The 19,746-nt window shown below is 42.0% G+C and overlaps 2 protein-coding genes across 13 annotated transcripts in view; one reads left to right on the plus strand and one right to left on the minus strand.

Annotated features, from left to right (window-relative positions):
• PPFIBP1 (PPFIA binding protein 1) overlaps positions 1-19,746 on the minus strand; it is a 167,851-nt gene that overhangs the window by 77,193 nt on the left and 70,912 nt on the right. The window lies entirely within an intron of this gene.
• Positions 16,882-18,268, plus strand: CUNH12orf71 (chromosome unknown C12orf71 homolog). Its single transcript, XM_036299020.1, has 3 exons — positions 16,882-17,609; positions 17,821-17,824; positions 17,926-18,268. The coding sequence occupies exons 1-3, from the start codon at positions 16,882-16,884 to the stop codon at positions 18,235-18,237; spliced, it is 1,044 nt and encodes a 347-aa protein (XP_036154913.1). The 3' UTR covers positions 18,238-18,268.

The raw sequence follows: 19,746 nt of genomic DNA on the forward strand, positions 1-19,746 counted from the left end.
GCAGTGGCATATTATTTTGCCATAAACAGAATGAAATTTTGTCATTTATAACAACATCAGTGGACACTGAGGGCACTATGCTAAGTGAAATAAGACAAAGACAAATACCATATGTTCTCACTTATATGTGGAATCCGAACAAACAAACAAACAAATAAAAACTGGCTCATAGACATAGAGAATAGATTGGTGGTTGCCAGAGGTGGGGGGCAGGGGAAGGAGAGGAATGATGATGGCAAAATGGGTAAAGAGGGTCAAAAGGTACTTCCAGTTATAAAAGAAAGAAGTCCTGGAGATGTAATATACATCATGTGACTATAGTTAAGAACACTGTATTGCATATTTGAAAGTCATTAACAGAGTAAAACTTTGTTTTTTTTCTTTTTTAAAAAATTCTTTATTGTTTAAAGTATCACTAAAGTTTTCATCACAAGAAAAAATAGTTGTGTAACTCTGTATGGTGATAAATGTTAACTTCACTTATTGTGGTGATCAATTCATAATAGATACAAATATCAAATCATTATGTTGTACACTTGAAACTAATAAAATGTTGTATGTCAATTTTACCTTAAAAAAGGAGGGGTGGGTGAAAAACAAACAAATGGTTCTGAAAACAAAGACAGAGAGATAGCCATTGATCAGAGTATAAGAAAAATTCCATAGAATATTAGTTAACACAAGAGTGACAGAAATCCTTTATGTCCTCCCTCAATTTCTGTGCTCCTATAAGTCAGAGCACAGGATTGTAATCTTTTCTTTGTAATTAATTTACTTATTTAAAAATTATAGATGACATACAATATTAAATTAGTTTCAAGTGCACAACGTAAAGTGATTTGACATTTATATACCTTACAAGTGATTCCACGATAAGTCTAGAAACTTTCACTATACAAAGTTGTATTACAGTATTATTAACTAGATTCCTACGCTATATATTACAGCCCCACGGTTTATTTTAGAGCTACAATCTTTTCAATGTAAGGGAGCAGCTCTTTTGAGTTTGCAGAGTTCAGAAAATGGTTTGAGAAAATGTGTGTGAGGTGCCTTGCATATGCCTGGTCCATTTTAAGGGCTCCATAAATATCGGCTCCAAGCAACTACATTTTCTGTCTCTGCCAGATACCAACTGAGAACATCGTGTGTGGGCCTTTTACGCTTACCTTCTGCTCTATATGAAGTCCAGAGCTCAGCATCCTTCATTGGTTCCATAAATACTTTCTCATGACAGACCTCTCCTACCCTACAAATTATGCTAAAAACAACAACAATGATGATAAGGACATAAAAAGGAAAGAAAGAAAAAAAGAAGGGAGGAGGTGGAGAAACAGGGAAGAAAAAACGTAAGAAAAGCAAATACCGTTTATTAAGTGCTCACCCCACTGAGAGAGCTGGGGCATCAGTGCCTAGGACTGTGACAGTAAAAAGAGATAAGCCCTCCAAAAGCTATGCAGAACCCTTTTTTTAATACTCACCCAAGAATATGTTTATTGATTTTAGGAAAAGAAGGAAGAAGACAGAGGGAGGGAGGGAGGAAGGGAGGAAAGGAGAGAGATAAAGAGAGAAACATTGATTGGTTGCCTCCCTTATGCTCCCGGAACAGGGATGGAATCTGCAACCTAGGTATGTGCCCTGACTTGGAATCAAACCTGTAACCTTTTGGTGTATGGAATGACATTCCAACCAACTGAGCTACCCAGCGAGGTACTCAGACTCGGGGGAGGACAGAAAGAAAGGAGAGTTCGCTTTTTAATGAAAAAAGAGAGAACTGGCCTTTTGTCTTAGGGAAATCCTATATAATAAAACCCTAATATGCAAATCAACTGAATGGCAGAACGACTGGTCACTATGACATGCACTGACCACCAGGGGGCAGACACTCAATGCAGGAGCTGCCACCTGGTGGTCAGTGGGCTTCCATGGGGACCACCGCTCAGCCAGAAGCCGGGCTCATAGCTAGCTGGCAAGCGAGCAGGCAGCACTAAGGACCCCTCGGGGGATGTCCAACTGCCGGGTTAGGCTCACTAAGCCAGCAGGCAGACATCCCCAGAGGGGTCCCGCACTGCAAGAGGGCGCAGGCCAAGTTGAGGGACTCCGCTCCCCAGTGCACCGGGCCTCTAGTATATATACTATAACCTACTTTATCTTAATAGTAACTATTACGGGGGCCTTTCCCACAGAGTCAGAAAGCACCTCGACCTCGTCTCCTTCCATACTGTTACAGGCTCACAGAGGCATAATGAAGCTGTCATGTGGTATCTAACCAGCCCTAAATTCTGTTTCCACAGTGATGGTAGTTTTGTTAACAGATTGCTGACACTTTAGGATATACTTGATGGGAGACAAAAGTTGACTTACTTAGTAGAGACAGGAGAGAAGATCCCATTCATCCCTGTCTCTGAGGCTAAGAGAAACAAAATTAGAGTCGTGCCTCAACACCCAGAAGCCTAAGAAGATCCATACCCACCACATTAACACATGGCACATTGGGGAACAGGGCATGAGGTCAGCTTAAAACACAGAGAGGGGCAGACAAGTATGACAGGACCCTGCGTTTTTCAGAGGAAGAGGTTTGGAAGATGCCTGATCTCTCAGGAACTTGGAAAGGCCCAGAGGAGAAAAGGAAGACATCCTTCAGCTCAAGGATCTGCAGCTCTGAAGGGGTCACTGGACAGCATCACAAGCTGCCAGCACTTGGCATAAACCGTCAGACCAAAGCATTGGAACTGTGGCTGTCAAAACCACTCAACTACACAAGGCTTATGTGGAAAATGAAGGATATGCAAGAACAGTGTGACTAAAACATGTGTCAAGTAAAAACACATCACGGGTCACCGTGTTATTATATTTTAAATCCTTGAAACTTGGAACAGGTTAGGCATTTTACAGGTCATGGACTTGGATAGGAAGGGAGTGACTGAAGTCCCCTTATTAAAGGTGCTGCTCTCATCTTTGTTTTCATTTCACTTAACACTTTTTGATCTCGTGACTCATGAAATAAGTGAGGGAGAGAGCCCTGCTATCTGCAGAACCAACACCGCCAACATGAGGTGCTCTGCTGGGTCAGGAAAAGAGGTGAAAATTCAGCTAATTTACAGATTTATTTTGGTGACTTATAGAAGATCCCCAAATGAATATTGCTAGATTTCTGAGGTTAATTTGTATCGAAGCTCTACTATATGTGTTCTACTGGGCTGAACTGTGTCTCCCCAAAATTCCTATGTTGACATCCCAACCCCCAGTACCCCAGAATGTGACCTTATTTGGAGATAGGTTGTATGTGACCTTATTTGGAGATAGGTTCTTTTCAGAGATAATAAAGTTAAAATGGGATCACTAGGGTGAGTCGTATTCCAATATGACCAGTTTCCTTATAAAAAGGGGGAAATTTGGACCCAGAAATGTGCACAGAAGGAAGATGATCTGAAAAAGAAGACAGCCATCTGCAAGCCAAGGAGAGGAGCCTGGAACAGGTCCATCCCTTGAAGTCCTCAGTAGGTTCCAATCCTGCCGACACTCTGATTATGGAGTTCCAGTCTCTTGGAAAGACACCCAGTTTGTGGTGCTTTGTTATGGCAGCCCTGGCAAACTAATACAAGTGGCGAGATGCTGAGTCGGGCATGATTACAAAGGTACAGGGCATCCCATGAGGCAGAGTTTAGAGTGCAACTGGCCTGAGAAACCCAGCCACTGCTCTATATAGACGAATGTGTTTTATAGGCAACGATCTGCTGGACATGTTATATTCTTTTCAGTGACAACACTCAACAGCTGCCTTTTATAACCTGGCAATGAGCATAACACACTAATCCTATTAGATGCAACATATTCAGCGATTTCCATTTCAAAACAAACATTTACAGAGCGATTACTTGCTCCCAGATTCAAATCCGATTCCTACTGAGAGACCCAAAAATGACCTCCAGAGAATGTCCATTAGTTTTAAAATCACAAAGTATTGCATATGCTTGGTTGCATTTCATATTTTCTTATACTACCCTTGCCACATATAATGTGTTGGCACATCCATAAAGCTGAAAAAAAAAAGATTTAAAAAGACAAAAACAACATTCAACATTGAGTTGAAAAACAAGAAACAAAACTGTCCCCAAATCAAAGGCAAAATTATCATAATGGTATTTACTCAGTGTTTGCTCAGGGAGAGATTTATGCTAGGATCCTGGCAGAGGATATGTGGATATAGAACATGTACATCAAAGCAATCTAGGACTGATGAATAGTTTTGTACCAACAATGAAAGTGCTTAATAAAACGCTCGATTTAAATTTTTATAAGATGACTCATGCCTACCAAGAATGAGGTCTCCTCCCATTTCTTCTCCTGCCAGGTCTCACATACTTCAAGTCATTTTCACAAGAGCAAACATGTCAGATGAAAGAATGTCATGCCACTCCAACAAGTTGGAGGCCCTCCTCCACATACTAAAACCACGGTAGCCTGTTGGCTTTAGGTATTCCGTTCCAAACTTACATGCTAGCATTTAAACACATTCTAGGTTGTAAATTACTCCTAATCTTCAACTGTGAGACAGGGCTAGTATGTTAAGCAGCACAGATATGTTTTCAAGCAACATGCTGGCTTGGAAAGACACATCCAGGATATCCTAGTCACGCAAAAACCAATTTGTACAGCTTCATGGCAGGAGCCTTTTTATATTTACAATGATTACTACATCAGCAGGCTACCGGGGATTTCAAAACCTTGTCCAGGACTCTGCTTCGAAATAGGACAAACAGACCTATTTTCATTTGGAGGCAAACCAAGTGACACATCGAGTGAGGGTCACCATTCTGGCTAAGCAGGTTGTGTCCCACACAGGGTGCCCTGCCCTGGCAAGTGGAGGCTGAGATCCAGCCTGTCCCAGCACAAGGGCCACATCTGCCTGCAGGGCCGCCATCTTCTAATCCCACGAACACTTCCTAAGGACCACACCACTCTCCCCTGCTTCTCTGTGGATACCCTTGGAACAGAGGTCTAGCATCACCTCAGCAAAGAGCATGGTTTTACATGTGTTTAGTTCAAGCAGTGAAACAGTGACTGGGACAGGAGGTTAACGAACAGAGAGGGAGATGTTGGCAGGGACCATGTCATGCAGGGCCCATGAGGGCCATTTTAAGAATCTAAAGATTATTCAGGGCTGTCACTGAAGGGTCTTAAGCACAGGGGTGACCTGATATGGAGTTTGTGTTTCTTAAAAAAAACCTTTCTGGCTCCTACATAGGTGAGGAATCAGAAGGAAGCCAGAGAATATGGGGGAAGGTCCAGGTGAGAATTGGTGGGCAAAATGATGAGGACAAAGTAGACAGGTTGTATTAGAAGATGGAACTGACCGGGCTTTGTGACTGACCAGTTGCGGGGAGAAAGTGTGAGAGAGAAGGAATGATGTCCAGGAAGACACCCAGCCTGTGCCACGAAAAATTGGGCCAATGATGCTGCTGTTTATAAAGAGCACTGGAGGAGGAGCAGGTTTGAGGGGTTAAGGTCATGAGTTCTATGGAGTTGAGACTTCCATAGAGCAGTGGGTTAATACGCCTTAGAGTAAAAATTAGTACTAAAATATGAAATACCTTTCTTACATTTTTTCTTTACAAAATCTGAGAAATACAATTATGACCAGAGTTTTAAAAGCACCGTGGCTCCATGCTGAATATAAGACTTGTAGTTCTCAAATTATTCTCGATGACCACATTCCTGTCCCCACCCCCAGAACATTCTTGGTTGGACCAGCTGCCCTAAAAGTAAACAAATCTCAGAAGAAAAGGGGGAAAAGATAAGTCCATGTGATAGGAGTTGTAGGTCACATAACACCCGGATGACCACCCCCTTCTCCATCTTGCTCCCACAATCTGTTCCTATCCTCACCTATAGATTGTTTATACATTCAATAAGAGCCGTGAGTCCCACAGTGTGATCCCCAGACCAAGCAGCCTCAGCAGAACTTGAGAATTTGTTAGACATGGAAATTCTCAGGCCCCATCCCAGACCTACTGAATGGGAAACTCTGAGGGTGGGACTCAGCAGTCTGTGCTTGAACAAGTCCTGCAGGTGATTCTAGGGCACGCTCAAATTCAAGAACCACTGACAATGAGATTTCCTTCATGTCTTCTTGCTAATTTCCGTATTTCTTTTTGCCTGTTAACAGTTCCTCAGTGTCCAAAACTGCAGCCGATATCAAAACAAAGCTCCTCCCCCAGGTGATGCCATCCTCCCTCTTGGTTCTCACACTACCTCCCTCCTCAAAGTGCTCAGACACCCAGTTTCGTCTCCACTAAACTGAATCCACCCCATACCCTTGTGTCACTTGGTGGCATGGCCCTTGGGCTCTGAGTTCCTTCACTTGATCCCAACTGTCCCACTCAAGAAGCCTGCTTTGTGCTGTAAGCTGCGTGAGCATGTTCACAACAGGAGCCCTGCCTTTTATTTGAATTCATCATAGTGCCGGATAATAGAGAAAACCTAATAAAAGTCTAACTGGTTGTTCTAAATCAGTGTTTCCCAAGGAGGAGTCTACCGGCATGTTGAGGGTGCAGATTCTAGGCCCCATTTCTATCTATTAAACTAGAAATTTCTGGGGACAGGGACCTACATTTTCAATGCACAATGAAATTTGATCACCTCTGAGGTAGACAAAATTCATCTTGAAAGGGGCAGACTTTGCTTAACTGCTTCTAGAGCGCAGGATACTGAACTAAGAAGAAGAAACAAAAGGCGAAGAGCTTACCTCCTTCTTAACCTGGGGCCTACTTCTTTAATGTATTCCGCAGCTTGTCAGGTTCAAAACCAGGACACCACACTTGGTCCTCTCGAATGTTGTGGAATAATCTATCAGTGTGTCTTCCCAGCCAACACTTATGGGGTTGGTTTTCTGACCCTAATGAATTTTATCTTTTTAATATTCAGTCCAGGAATTTGGGCTTTAAGACTAGTTAGAAGTTATTCTTTCCACCTATTTCTCCTAGACCTATTCATTTGTATGGTCAGTATTGACAAAATGTAAACATGGAATTTTTTTTTTTTTTTAGGTGTAAAAAGAAAACACCAAAATAGCTGCCAAATGGCAAATGGCATTATTTATAACCCGTGACACATTGTTCCACAACCAAAAATACCTCCTGGCTTTAGTTCTGAAAGTTAAACTTACTCTCCCACAACCAACTGCTCCACAACCTCCTCCTATCAAGAGGTATGTGCTCCATCCCCCCTATACACACCCCCAAAATGCCTACAGCTAGACAGATTGACTGTCAACGTAGTTACTACAAAGCATGCTATGTAACAGAAGCAGAAGGAAGTCCGAGACAAGTGACTTTTAATGCTATTGCAAGAGAAGTGGTTATGAAACAGAAATGACAAGTTCTTTCCTAGAATTAGCATTGATTGGGTCCTTTCTCAAAACAATTTGTGCTCATCTTTATCTTGTCAAACACATGCAAATCCTTTTTTTAAAACATCACTAATTAAATTTTCACCAGTCCTTTCTAAACTAAGCTGTGTAGGAAACACACACACACACACACACACACACACACACACACACACACCTAAAGTCTCTAAAAATAATTAGCTCTTACTTTTTACTTTTTTAAATTGCCAAATTCTATTTCTGGGCTTCATTTTAAGGGGATAATTTTAATAAATGTTCATGGGAAGAAGCTATATTGGCTCATTTTGGCTAGCAGAAATCTGTGTTTGTTTGTTTTTTATATTGAGTATACTTAACATGGTAAAAGTCACTCTTTTTAGGTGTACAAGTCAATGAGTTCTGGTAAATGTACACAGTCGGGTAACCACCACCAAAATTAGAAAATTAAAAGGTACTGGCTTGCATTTGTAGCCCAATTATTGGACAGTGCTGGTAGAGATTATGGCTGTTCCCTCAGTCCCTCTGCAGCAGTGACCATGTCCCCACCACTAGCTCCTGACAACCTGTCGTCTGATTTCTACACTTAAAGTTTTGTCTTTGTTTAAAATATTTCTTCTTTTTGTCTTGTATCTTCTAATTTTCCATAATACCTAGTATTGTTTTTTGTAATTTAAGCACAGTTATTTTTATCTTCAAAATATTTGAAAAAGCTGTGAACATTTCCTATAGTTTTCATTAGCCAATGTCATTTTCATTAACCAATGTCATTTCATTAACCAGTTCCTAAATTAGGAGGCCACCACACATGCATTCTGGGTAACAAGCTATCTTCCAAAAGACGACGTGCACAAAGTGGTTCATAATTGAATAGAGACCATTGTGCAGGCGCACAAGAGCATCTATTCACAGATGCTGGGGGAGATCTGAGCCAGAGGTGGGGAACTTCCTGTAGCTTAATTTTATTTAGCCTCAGGCCTGTGGAGAGAAAGCTTTATCTGTGCGAAGGAAAGGTTGGAGAGAAATGTAAAGCACTGAATTGGTAAATAATTTACGAGTGGGAGGGGGAGCAGGGATGGGAGGTTTTGGTCCACAGAGAGTGTCTACTGGAGGAAACTCTATAATGGCTAAGGATAAATGGCCAGAGAGATGCAGAAAACACCCACTCTAGACTCACCTGTTCCCATTCTGCTTTTCTTCTAGTTCCCTTCTAATAATACTGAATTACTATTTATAATAGGCATTCACATTTCCTGCTCCTATTCACACTCATTCTTCATTTGTACTTCAGATATCATCTTTCCGATTTTCTAGAATATAAGAAAAACACTGTAGGCTACCTCTTATCCTTATGTTCTCCCACTGGGTTAGCTGTTTTAAGATGCTTTGGATGGAATATTGTCACCTGGTCCCGATAAGTAAGTTAGCTAAGTCTTGATGCTAGAATTTCGTCCCATCGGCCTCTAATGAAACTTCCTTTTGTTGAGAGTGTTACCCAAATTCACAAAAGGGCAGAGCATAGGGAACTCCAGGGCAACAGAACCTCTGCGATGGTGAAAATATTTTTTTTCCCTTATGCAATAAGGTAGCCGCTAGTTACAGGTGGTCATTGAGCACTCGGAAAAAAATAAACTTTTAATTTCATTTTAAATATAACTGCTACATGTGGCTAGTGGCTACCCTGCAAGATAGCACAGTTCTGGAGCCTACAAAACAAGGCTGTTCGATGTTTTTAGGCCTGCTTGCCATTAAATGCTTGTATGTGCGGCAGAATTTGCTCTGTGAATTGCTTTCATGGCCATACTGGGAGGTGAAGATGTGTAAAAGGAGACGATAGTTCCCATCTACTGTCGTTGGCTAATCATATCAAGCCTTGAGGTATAACCAGCTGAGGCCAGTTCTCAGCGGCGGCTCGAGCCTCTGGCTCTGGAGGCAGATCTGAACTGCACAAGTAAGCCTGGGTGAAATACACCACTCAGAGGCTTGTCATGAAGATGAAATGATCCATCATGTGAAAGCAGCTAGCAGAGGACCGGTAACATTGAACTTTGCATACACCACAACACTACTTTCACCATCCTCCTCCGCTAATGAAGTCCATGAGCTTCGATAAGGTCTTGTCTGTTTGGGAAAGGACATATAAATAGAGCATAGGAAACTGCACCCATCCTCTCCCCACCCCCCAAAATAAACACTGTAAATACTTCAGCTAGGAATCTGGGTGGGGAAAATGATGGCCTTGTCACAACAATTCTTATAAAACAGAACAAGCTATGAGAATAAGGCACTTCCTCTTTTCTAAAGAGTATCCCTTATAGTCTGTATACATTACCCCCCCCCCCAAGTTATTTTTATTGTGGTAAAATAAACATAACAAAAGTTACCATCTTAACCATTTTAAGTGTCCAGTGCAGTGGTATGGAGACTAAATTTACATTGGTTTTTGTCTTCAAAGGTAAAACAATATCGTATTTATTTGTAAATCTTGATGCTAGAATATCATCCCATCTGCCTCTAATGAACTAAAATGCTATTAAAGCCTGCAGGAGATAAATAGCATTTTCAGAATAGTGTTCATGGCAGAAGTGGGGAAGGAAGGGAACCAGGGAAGGCACACAAGGGGGCATAAATCATGATGTGGAAGGATGTATTTCTTTTCAAAGAAGTAATGGATCAACTATGGCAAACTTGACCAAAATGAGCTATAAGTATATAGGTTTTTGTTGCATCATTTACTCTACTTACATATTTAATTTTTTTTTTCAGTTTTGACTTAATTTTAGACATACAGAGAAGTTGCAAACACAATCCCTCACCTTAATGTTAGCATCTTAACACAAAAATAATCAGGCCAGGAAATTAACTTTAGTATAATATTATTAACTAAAAGGAACATATTGCGATCTCCCCAGGTTTTACACCCATGTCCTTCATCTACTCTATGATCCCATCTAGAATCCCCAGGCATTAGGTGGTTTTTTTTCCTTCGCCTCCTGCAGTCTGTGACACTTTCTCAGTCTTGCCTTGTCTCTTATGACCTTGACACTTGAAAGTTACTTTGTTGAAGGTCTCACAATTGGGGTTTATCTCATTACTAGGGTAAGAGTATGCATTTTTGGCAAGACTACCACAGAAATGATGTTGTGTCCTCAATGCATCATATCATGGGGCCAAGGATGTCTCTTTTTGTCTGGTTAAAAATATTTCATTATTTCCAAAAATGAAGAATAAGTAGCTATTTTAGCCTGGGTCCTCCAGAGAAACAGAACCAATAGTACAAATATGTATATTTATATGCACACATATGTATATGTATATACACACATATAAAAAATACAGACACACACACTAATTTTAAAAAATAGATTTACTGTAAGAAACTGGCTTACACGGTCATGGAAGCTGAAGTCTCAAGAGCTGCTCTCAGTAAGCTGGAGACCTGGGAGGGCCAATGCTACTTCTCTAGTCAGAATCCAAAGGCCTGAGAAGCAGGAAAACTGACAATGTAAGTTCCAGCCCAAGTCCAGAGTCCCAAGAACCAGGAGAGCTGAGGACTTCACATCCAGTCTGAGTACAAAGATAAGAGCAGACCAATGTCCCAATAGTCAGAGGGAGAGCGAATTCTTACTTCGTTTTTTGTTCCCTTCAGGTCTTCAAAGGATTGGATGTGCCCCCCCCCCCCCCCCCCCCCCCACACACACACACACTGGGGAGGGCTATCTGCTTTACTCAGTCTAACGATGCAAATGTCCCTCTCATCCAGAAACACCCTCCCAGACACCCCCAGAATAAGGTTTAACCAAATAAATATCTGGGTAGCCTGTGGCCCAATCAGATTAATACATAAAATTAACCAAAGCGGCAGCTTCTAAATTATAAGCCTCCTACTCTATATATTTAACTTCCAAATGCCATCAAGTCAGATGGATTTTAGGAAGTGGTCCAAATTTTAAAGTTACCATTATTATTGGCTTTGGGCCTAAAACATTGTAAATTCATGACATACTGTCATTTTAAAACCTGGAGAAGCTTTATTATGGATGATTTTGCTTCGAGAGAAAAGGTAATGATGAGCCAGCTTATCCTATTTAGGTAATATGACTGTGATCCAAGAGAAGCTAGACCAGCAAGTCAAATTAAGGCCTTAAAGAAATGAACACAAGTGGGAATGTTAATGAAAACCCCAATCCCCGGATCTGTTATTAGAGGTGAAAGCTAAGCTGTGTTTCAGAACTGACTACACTCTCTGCAGCATGACATTCTAAGGGTGATGCGTGTCACTGTTTCTTCCAGAAAAAATACCCGAGTGAATCAATCTACATAAAACTATTAATAGCAATTATCTGTTGAGGGCCGCTGGCAAAACACTCGGGCATCTTTAAATATGGTGGCTGAAACTCAGAGCGAAGGCAGAGCCATGCCCTGGGGGTGGACCTCGTCAACAGACCAGGACACCACTCAGTTTGACCTTCTCACCCAGTGTTAAGAGGTGGATCTCATGATGTCGCCAGGAACTCAAGGCCCACCAGATGTGATGGAACTTCCTGTTATTCGAGTATTTAATAAATCTGCTTGTGGTGCTGACCCTCTCTGTGTCCCTTCATCAGAGGGCAGACGCCACACCCAGGCCCAGCTTTCACCCTATTTCTGTCTCAGTCTTGTGTTTTTTCATTTTTCCTTAAACCTTGTCGCATTCTAATCAAGATTCATCAACCCCCTTGTTCTCTCTCTCTGTTCTGGTTGCGGGAAGAGAGAAACCCCACTCCTATAATTATCCTTTTTATTCTGGAGAAAAATGGACGTTTCAGGGACTTTAACATAATATATATAGACACACACACACACACACACACACACACACACACACACACACGAGACCCAGTGCACAAAAATTCGTGCACTCGGCAGGCGGGGGGCGGGGGGGCCCTTCAGCCTGGCCTGCACCCTTTCACAGTCTGGGAGTCAGTCCTCAGGAGATGTCCTACTGATGCGGGGAGCAGGCCTAAGCTGCAGTCTGGCCTCCCTGTGCAGGAGGCAACCAGGCTGGCTGATCAGGAGACAGCGCCACCCCCATTACCCAGCCGGGCCTCCCACTGTGGAAGGCAAATGGATGGGCAGATCAGGGGACAGTAATGTGCCCCCCACCTCATCACCCTCCCGCCGCCGCTGCTGATCACCACCCCCCCATCACAGTTCCCTCCTTCTGCCCACTGGCATAGGCCTTGGCTGGCCTGGCACTGCCTGCTCACTGGTCCTGCTCCCCTCCTCGCCCCCTGCCACCATTCGGTCAATTTGCATATTACGCTTTTATTATATAGGATGGAGAGAGAGAGAGAGAGAGAGAGAGAGAGAGAGAGAGAGAGAGAGAGAGAGAGAAGAGAAAGAAAGGGAGATAAATGATAGAAATAAAATTTTAAAATACCAAGTTTTCTCAGAGGCTGCCCCCATTTGAAACTCTTTTATCTTACAGATGACTCTAATCTTTAGTAGTTTAGGTAGGAAATATGTTTTCCTACTTAAATGTTTATATTTATTTCAAAGTGTTCTATTTCAATGGGTACCGGAACCACATACACCTTCATCCCAGCTGCAGAGAAAGAGAGCTACTTCTGAGTTCTTCCCTAGGCTCCCAGTGTTCTGGAAGGCAGGCATAGTTTCTATGGAAAGCCACAGCAGTGGGATCCAGATCTCTTGGGCCAAAGAGGAAGCTGAATACTTATTTTAAATCTCATTCGAGTCTGCCCCAAATGTGGACACAATTGTTTCGGGCCAGTCCTGTGTACCACCTCGTACAGGTATTTTAGAACATGCTGCTTTACTCAAAGGAGTTTCTTTCAAGAAACCAGAATGCAGGTTTGATTTTGGACTGGGTCAACTCTCCCAAGAATCTTTCAGAGAGGAGGTGAACAGTCAGACTCCTGAAAGACAAGACTGTGTAAAGGATAAGAATAGGTTCTCTGGAGACAGACTGCCTATATTTGAATCTAGGCTGTAGAGTTTATGATCTGGGATGGTGGGCAGGTTATACTTTGGTTCCTTCTTCATTAAAACAGAGCAAATAATGATAATTGACTGGGTTGCTGTAACATATAAACAAACACATGTAAAGTGCTTAGGACAGGATCTGGCATGTAGTAAGTGCACCACAAATGCCAGGGAATATGTTGCTCCTGACTTACAACCCCAGGGATTAGTCTAGGTCCCCAACCACTCAAGAGGGTGGTGAGCAGTTTGTGGCTAAGTGCCAAGCAGCCTCTATTGGGTAGTAGAGATGATTTCTCCCCAGCTCCAACTCTATTTCTTACATTATGCCATCATAACTCCTGAAACAGAGTCACCTAAAATACTCTTAGTTAAGCCCTGATCGGTTTGGCTCAGTGAATACTCTTAGTTAATACAATCTACAAATTTAAACCCGTACAACAGTGACAAACCTGACAGTCATACCCAAGTTCTTGTTTAATGGAAATAAAGACAGAGAAAAATATTTGGAAAAGATCTTATGCAACCGATAGATTCCAATGAATTGAGGTTCTTTTAAGTCAGACCAGTGTTTCTTGGTGTGTGTGTGTGTGTGTGTGTGTGTGTGTGTGTGTGTGTGTGTGTGTGTTTAAAGCCATGACTCTTTTTGATAAATATGAAAACCTTATGGTTTCTTTTAATGCTATTTGAAACTTGAAAATTTAAAAAACCAAAAGCAAATCTAAGCAATGTTAAGAATATGCTTTTCCAAATTACATATGTACTCCATCCCTAGGAAACTCTGAGTCGATGCCCTACTCCCTTCCTGAAAATAAGTGAATTGACTACAAACAATCTCCCATAGCCTCACAGCTTAGACTGGACTGGAGGTTGCTATAACGACATTGGCCATGGTCACTGCTCATAGAAAAGGCTCTTTGGTTTAGTCTATGCAACTGAGAGCCTTCAGTCCTACAGAAGAACCCACATTTGTCTTCAGAATCACATATTTGGAAACAGAGAATGAAAGATTTACTATCTCTGCCATGAAGTACCCACTGAGAACACCATAGCAGTGAAGGCAAAGTGGCCAGACTGGATCACTGGGGAGCCATGATCTGACCAGCCCCCAAATAATGTCATGATGCCATTGGAAGGGAAGGGCAGCCTTGGGGGGAGGGGGGGGAGGGGGCTTGGTGAGCAGTAGGAATGCCCAGAGCAAGAAGAAGACAAGGAAAAGCAATTCTAGAAGAACCAAGACACTTCATGTTTCTGAAGAGGCTGAGGCTGTCAAGATAATGTTGGGAACAAGGAGAATAAGAACAGAGATCCAGTTAACAGAATTAATTTAAAAAAAAGAAAGAAAGAAAGAAAGAAAGAAAGAAAGAAAGAAAGAAAGAAAGAAGCAGATTTAACCTCAGAAATAAGGAAGAAGCCTAGCTGAAAAATTCAAATAAAATGTGGTACTTAACAATGCATTTCTCCAAATTTTTCCATATCCATCTTCATTTTTTCCTTCCAATATTATGGAACAACATATTCCTTTTATTACAACTAACCCGTCAGCTCATGGCATGGATCCCACCCTTAGTTTCTCTAAACAAAGCAGCCAAGTTTTATATTTTGAACTCTTTCCTGTATTGATTCCTTACCTCTTTTTTATTTGGAGGGTAGCTGTGGAACTGAACCTCAACTCTGCACCCTCACTTTCTCAGACACCCCTAAAGTATAGTCTATATGCACTGTTCCTACTTCTTCTCCTCCCATTCCCCTCAACCCAGTGCAAACTTATTGATTCCCTTCGCATTAAAGCCAAGCAATAACATTCATGCTGCCAAGTCCACTGGAAGTTTTGTTTGTTTTAACCATGTCAAGTATTTCAATATACTTTGAATTGCCTGGAAGAGGGCCTGATAAATGAACACTACCATCCACGTATAGGCTTCAGGATAAAATCCAGGTTCCCTAATGGAAGGGAGGGGGCCTTCCATGATCTCACTGGCCCCTGCTTGACCTCTCCACACCACTGGCTGCTTCTCACCTCAGTGTCCCTGCTCATGCCCTCTCCTCTGCCTGAAAGGCCCTCCCCACACCCCTGCTTTACACCTAACTTCTTCCCTCCTACATACATGAGAAGCAATGTCCTCCACTGGCCTTTTCCTGACCCCTCAATCTCTACCACGGCTGCACGAGGTGCCTCCTTTTGTTCTTCCACACCGTTATTTTTAAGTTCTGTTGCTGCACTCACCTCTCTGTGCGATAATAGGGTGTTTATGTCCATCTCACCAATAGGCTCTAAATTACCTTAAGTTAGGAACCATCTTAGACATGCACATGGCAAGAGGGAAGCAACCGCCATCGCAGAAGTAACCATCCTCTGCCCTCGAGAGGGATCCTCTTCAGCCCAGGATGGTATGGTTAGAGAATATTTTGGAAGCAAAGGCTCGCTCCTGTGGCTTTCTATCCCTTCTTGCTCTTGCCATTTCTCTGACTTGGGCTCTTGTGTTGCCGTGGTAACCAACGGTCCCAGAACACAGACTTCGGGCAGTTGAGCTTCCAGCTACTGAGACTCAGGATCTGAAGGATTTTGAACATCCTCAGTTTAGGGCTAAGTTGGTAGCACCTCTTTCACATGGGCGGCCACCACAGCAGAAAATGGGAGTCTGCAATGTGGGTGTGTGTGTGCATGTGTGTTGTGTGCCTCCTCTCTCGCTACCCCCATTTACTTATTGGGACATCATAGAAAAAGCTGGACAAAAAAGTGCCATCAGATGGTGGGAGGATGGGCGTACAAATGGCTATAACCTTTCTGGAAAGCAATTTGGTATCAACTATCAGAAGCCTTTAATATGTTTGTGATCTTTGATCCATTAAACCCACATATAGGAATATAAAGAGAGATAAAAATTTACTGACAAGAGGGTTTAATGCAAATTTATTTATTATAACAATAATTACCAGCTAATGGTCATTAATGAGAAAGTGGTTAAAAGTGACAGAATAGAAAAAAAACATACTTTTATTGCAGGTTATGCCATAAAATAATTTGTTTGAATTGATGTGACGTTATGTCGACACATGTATGTGAATGGGAGTATGTATGTGTATAAATATGTGTACATATGGAAAGAAAAAGATTACAAGGAAATCCACCAAAATGTTTTTATAATGATCACCATTATTTCTGGATCAAGGGATCATAGGCATATTTATTTTCATCTTATATATATTTTTATATTTTTCAAATTTTATACAATGGTAATTTTTCTTTCAACTGTAGTAAGATGATGTGGGGCAACAGGTGAAAATGCTTAGTAGAAGGAATTGTGATACAACGAAAGAGATTTTTAAAGGGAGAGGGCTGCCTCTTTTGCCTTTCATTGGAGATTGCAAAATAGGATGAACTACTTCTACCAGAGACAAATAGTTCCAAATAGAAAAAGGAATAGATAACATTACTGCTTACTAGTCTCATCTATTTTTCTTTATTTTGAAGATTCCTGAGATGAGGGAGACCTAATATTTGATTGAACTCCATGGCAGACTCATTCTCTTACAGCAACTGTGCTGACACTGGGGACTGCAGCTCCGAATCAAACCTGAGCCTCTCTGTGGGCTACTACCCCAATGAAGACACCTTCTCCAATGAGAATACAACCTCCTGTGAAGACCCATCTTCCAACAACCCCTCAATCCATTTTGTCCCTCTGTTCCAAGGGTCATGGCGGACTGAAAGTAAAGGGACACTCCTGGAGAGACAAGACCAAATTCAGGACAGCACAGAGCAGTTTGGCAAACTCAACATCACCCTGGCCTGGGATGGCTGTAACCATTCAGACTCAATCATTAATTGGGATCTACATGGAGACAACCAGTGGACAGACAAATATCCTGAAGAGAAGACAAAACTGACTCTCAGCAAACTGAATGGGCTGGTACAAAGGCTTGAGCAATTTCTAGAAAATCAGAAAGATGACGAAGATGATGAGTTTGTATTCCCTGAATCTGCTCAAAAGGAGGATTTCCAGCTGTCCAGCAGCACCCCTCCAGATGTGGCTCAGGTCAGTCATCAAGAACATGATGCTTGTCTTCAAGATTTGCCCACGTTCAGCCCACCAGAAAATGATGCCATCCAGTGTCCACAGACTCCTCCAAAGTTTCAGGAACATGAACTTGCTGAGGTGAGCACAGTGATGCCTCATAGGCAAGCAGGGGGCAGGCCTGGTGGAGGGGCCTGGGTGGAATTCAGGGAACATTGCTACCTGCTATGAAGCAGGGCGGGCCCTCTGGGTGTCTGACATGGCTGGGAGTGGAAGAAGGATAACATCAAGGAAAAGGGTCAGGGTGGAGCTGAAGGAAAAATACCAAGGACCACGGAGGGAGAGAAAAGGATAGGAAAGTAAAGTAAAGGCTAACAATTAGGGCCCCCCAAAAGTGTGTCTGTATTAATGAGTATGGAAACTTTGCATTTACAGATGGGTTATTTTTGATAAAAGGACTTGAGTCCCAATAATGGGTAGTTATGGACCCCATGTTGTCCAGGTTGCACATAACTCACTTATCATTCATTTCCTTGGCAGACAAAGGGACAGACAACTGGCAGACAAAGAACAAGCACTACAGAGACCTGCTCAATCTCATCAGATAAGCCGAAGGGGGAGGACACTCATTCTAGTACACAACCCCTCTCCTTTCTCAACTTCAGGTGGGTCTTCCGCTGGCTAAGGCAGCGAATCCTCTCCTCATTTTGGGGAAGAGAGCATCCCAAGAAGGCCCCCAAGAACCCCCGTAAGCTGACACAAAGGAAAAGATTCTCTCACAGAAGCAAAATCCAACCTCAAGAACCCATTGAAGGAGAATACTCTATATTGCCAGATTTTAAAACTTTTTGATTGCCCCTATTCTACAATTCCCATGAATCATCTCCCCTCACCTCCAATAAACAAAACACATATTTTTATAATCCATGTCTTCCTCTTCCAGCTCACCATCCTGACTTGACTCAGGCTAACAGTATATATGCTATCTAGAAGACTGAAACATATTCTCTGGGAATTTTAAGCAGTATCATTCTTCCTAACATGAAAGTGTCCTTTTTCTCTCCTTCTTATTCTATTTTTACCCTATCTCATCATTAACCCAGATCTCTGTTCTCAGAAGGTAGCAGTATAACCCAACAGATTCCCAACCTGGCAGTACAGTTTTGGTTGAACTTCTGGGGCTCAAGCAAGTGGCAGTGGGTACTTGATCACTCAGGAAGGGCTTCAACTGGCAGTGTCTCAAGAGTTCAGACAGTCCTTCTGATGCTCCTAGGGGACCTCACTGGTTCTAGCATGCGTCGCCTTGGCTATAAACTAAGTAGGTCCATTTAGGAGGAATGTGAGGATGGGGAATGCTACTTAATCACTCTAAACCAAACTTTCCTCATTCATGAAATGGGAAAGATGATAATACATATCTCATAGGGCTGTTGAGAGAATAAATGAGATAATATAAGCACTTCATAAATATTTTTATTGTTGTTGCTATTATCCATTCTCCCCAGATGTCTTCATCCAAGAGACATCCAAGAGTAAGAATTTAAAAGTCAATTCTCATTGTAATATTTCCCACATAGAAGCAGTATTTACTCAAATTTATGGATTTGGGCAGATCTTGACTCAATCAAGTCCTCTCCCAACCCATTCTCCACTGTGGCCTCTGATAATTCCTTTATATGTCATTAAACTTTCCTCTAAATGTCAACTTCTTTGAAGAAGGCTGTCCATACTCCCCCTCCTTGCACTGACCTCTCCCCGTTATTATTCTTAACGCACCTCCCTAATACCACTACCATCCTCCTCATTCACCCACAGCTACTCAAAACTCTCCTTCTTCAGCTTTTGCTACTTCCTACATAATCTTCAGAGTTCACATAGTAAAGTGTATAATTCTTTAATCTCAAATTCCTCCCGTCTCTCAATTTCAATTTCCTTATCCAATTCCTTCCTCTTTTCTTTTCTCCCTTCCACAAATGCTTAGCACACAGGACTGTCAGACACTTTTCTGGCTTACCCAAAACAAAATAAAAACAAACTGTGGATTCAAGTGGCTTATCATTTAAGAGATAAAGCCATGTAAACACATAACTATAAAGAGATATAGATGAGAATAGTCTTATGAGTTACACACTGGGTACCAAAGAATAATCAATTCAACATGGGAAGGTTGATTTAAAAGGTTTTATATCAGAGTTTCCTTGAGTTACAAATATGGTTAGTTTAAGCCACTGAATAAAATGGTGTGGAAGTAAGGCACGCAATCTGGGCTGGTTATATGTGAGAGACAGTGGAGATGATATTCCCCAAGGAAAGACAGTCCCATGAGAGGTAAAGGATCAAAGTATAGGGCCTTCTTAGCAA

This window comes from Myotis myotis, unplaced genomic scaffold (assembly GCF_014108235.1).
Source record: "Myotis myotis isolate mMyoMyo1 unplaced genomic scaffold, mMyoMyo1.p scaffold_m19_p_3, whole genome shotgun sequence".
In the NCBI taxonomy this organism is placed as follows: Eukaryota; Metazoa; Chordata; class Mammalia; order Chiroptera; family Vespertilionidae; genus Myotis; species Myotis myotis.

Bases quoted from the DNA above. Each gene is read 5' to 3' on its own strand.
- CUNH12orf71 (XM_036299020.1), top strand. From the start codon at position 16,882: ATGGCAGACTCATTCTCTTACAGCAACTGTGCTGACACTGGGGACTGC.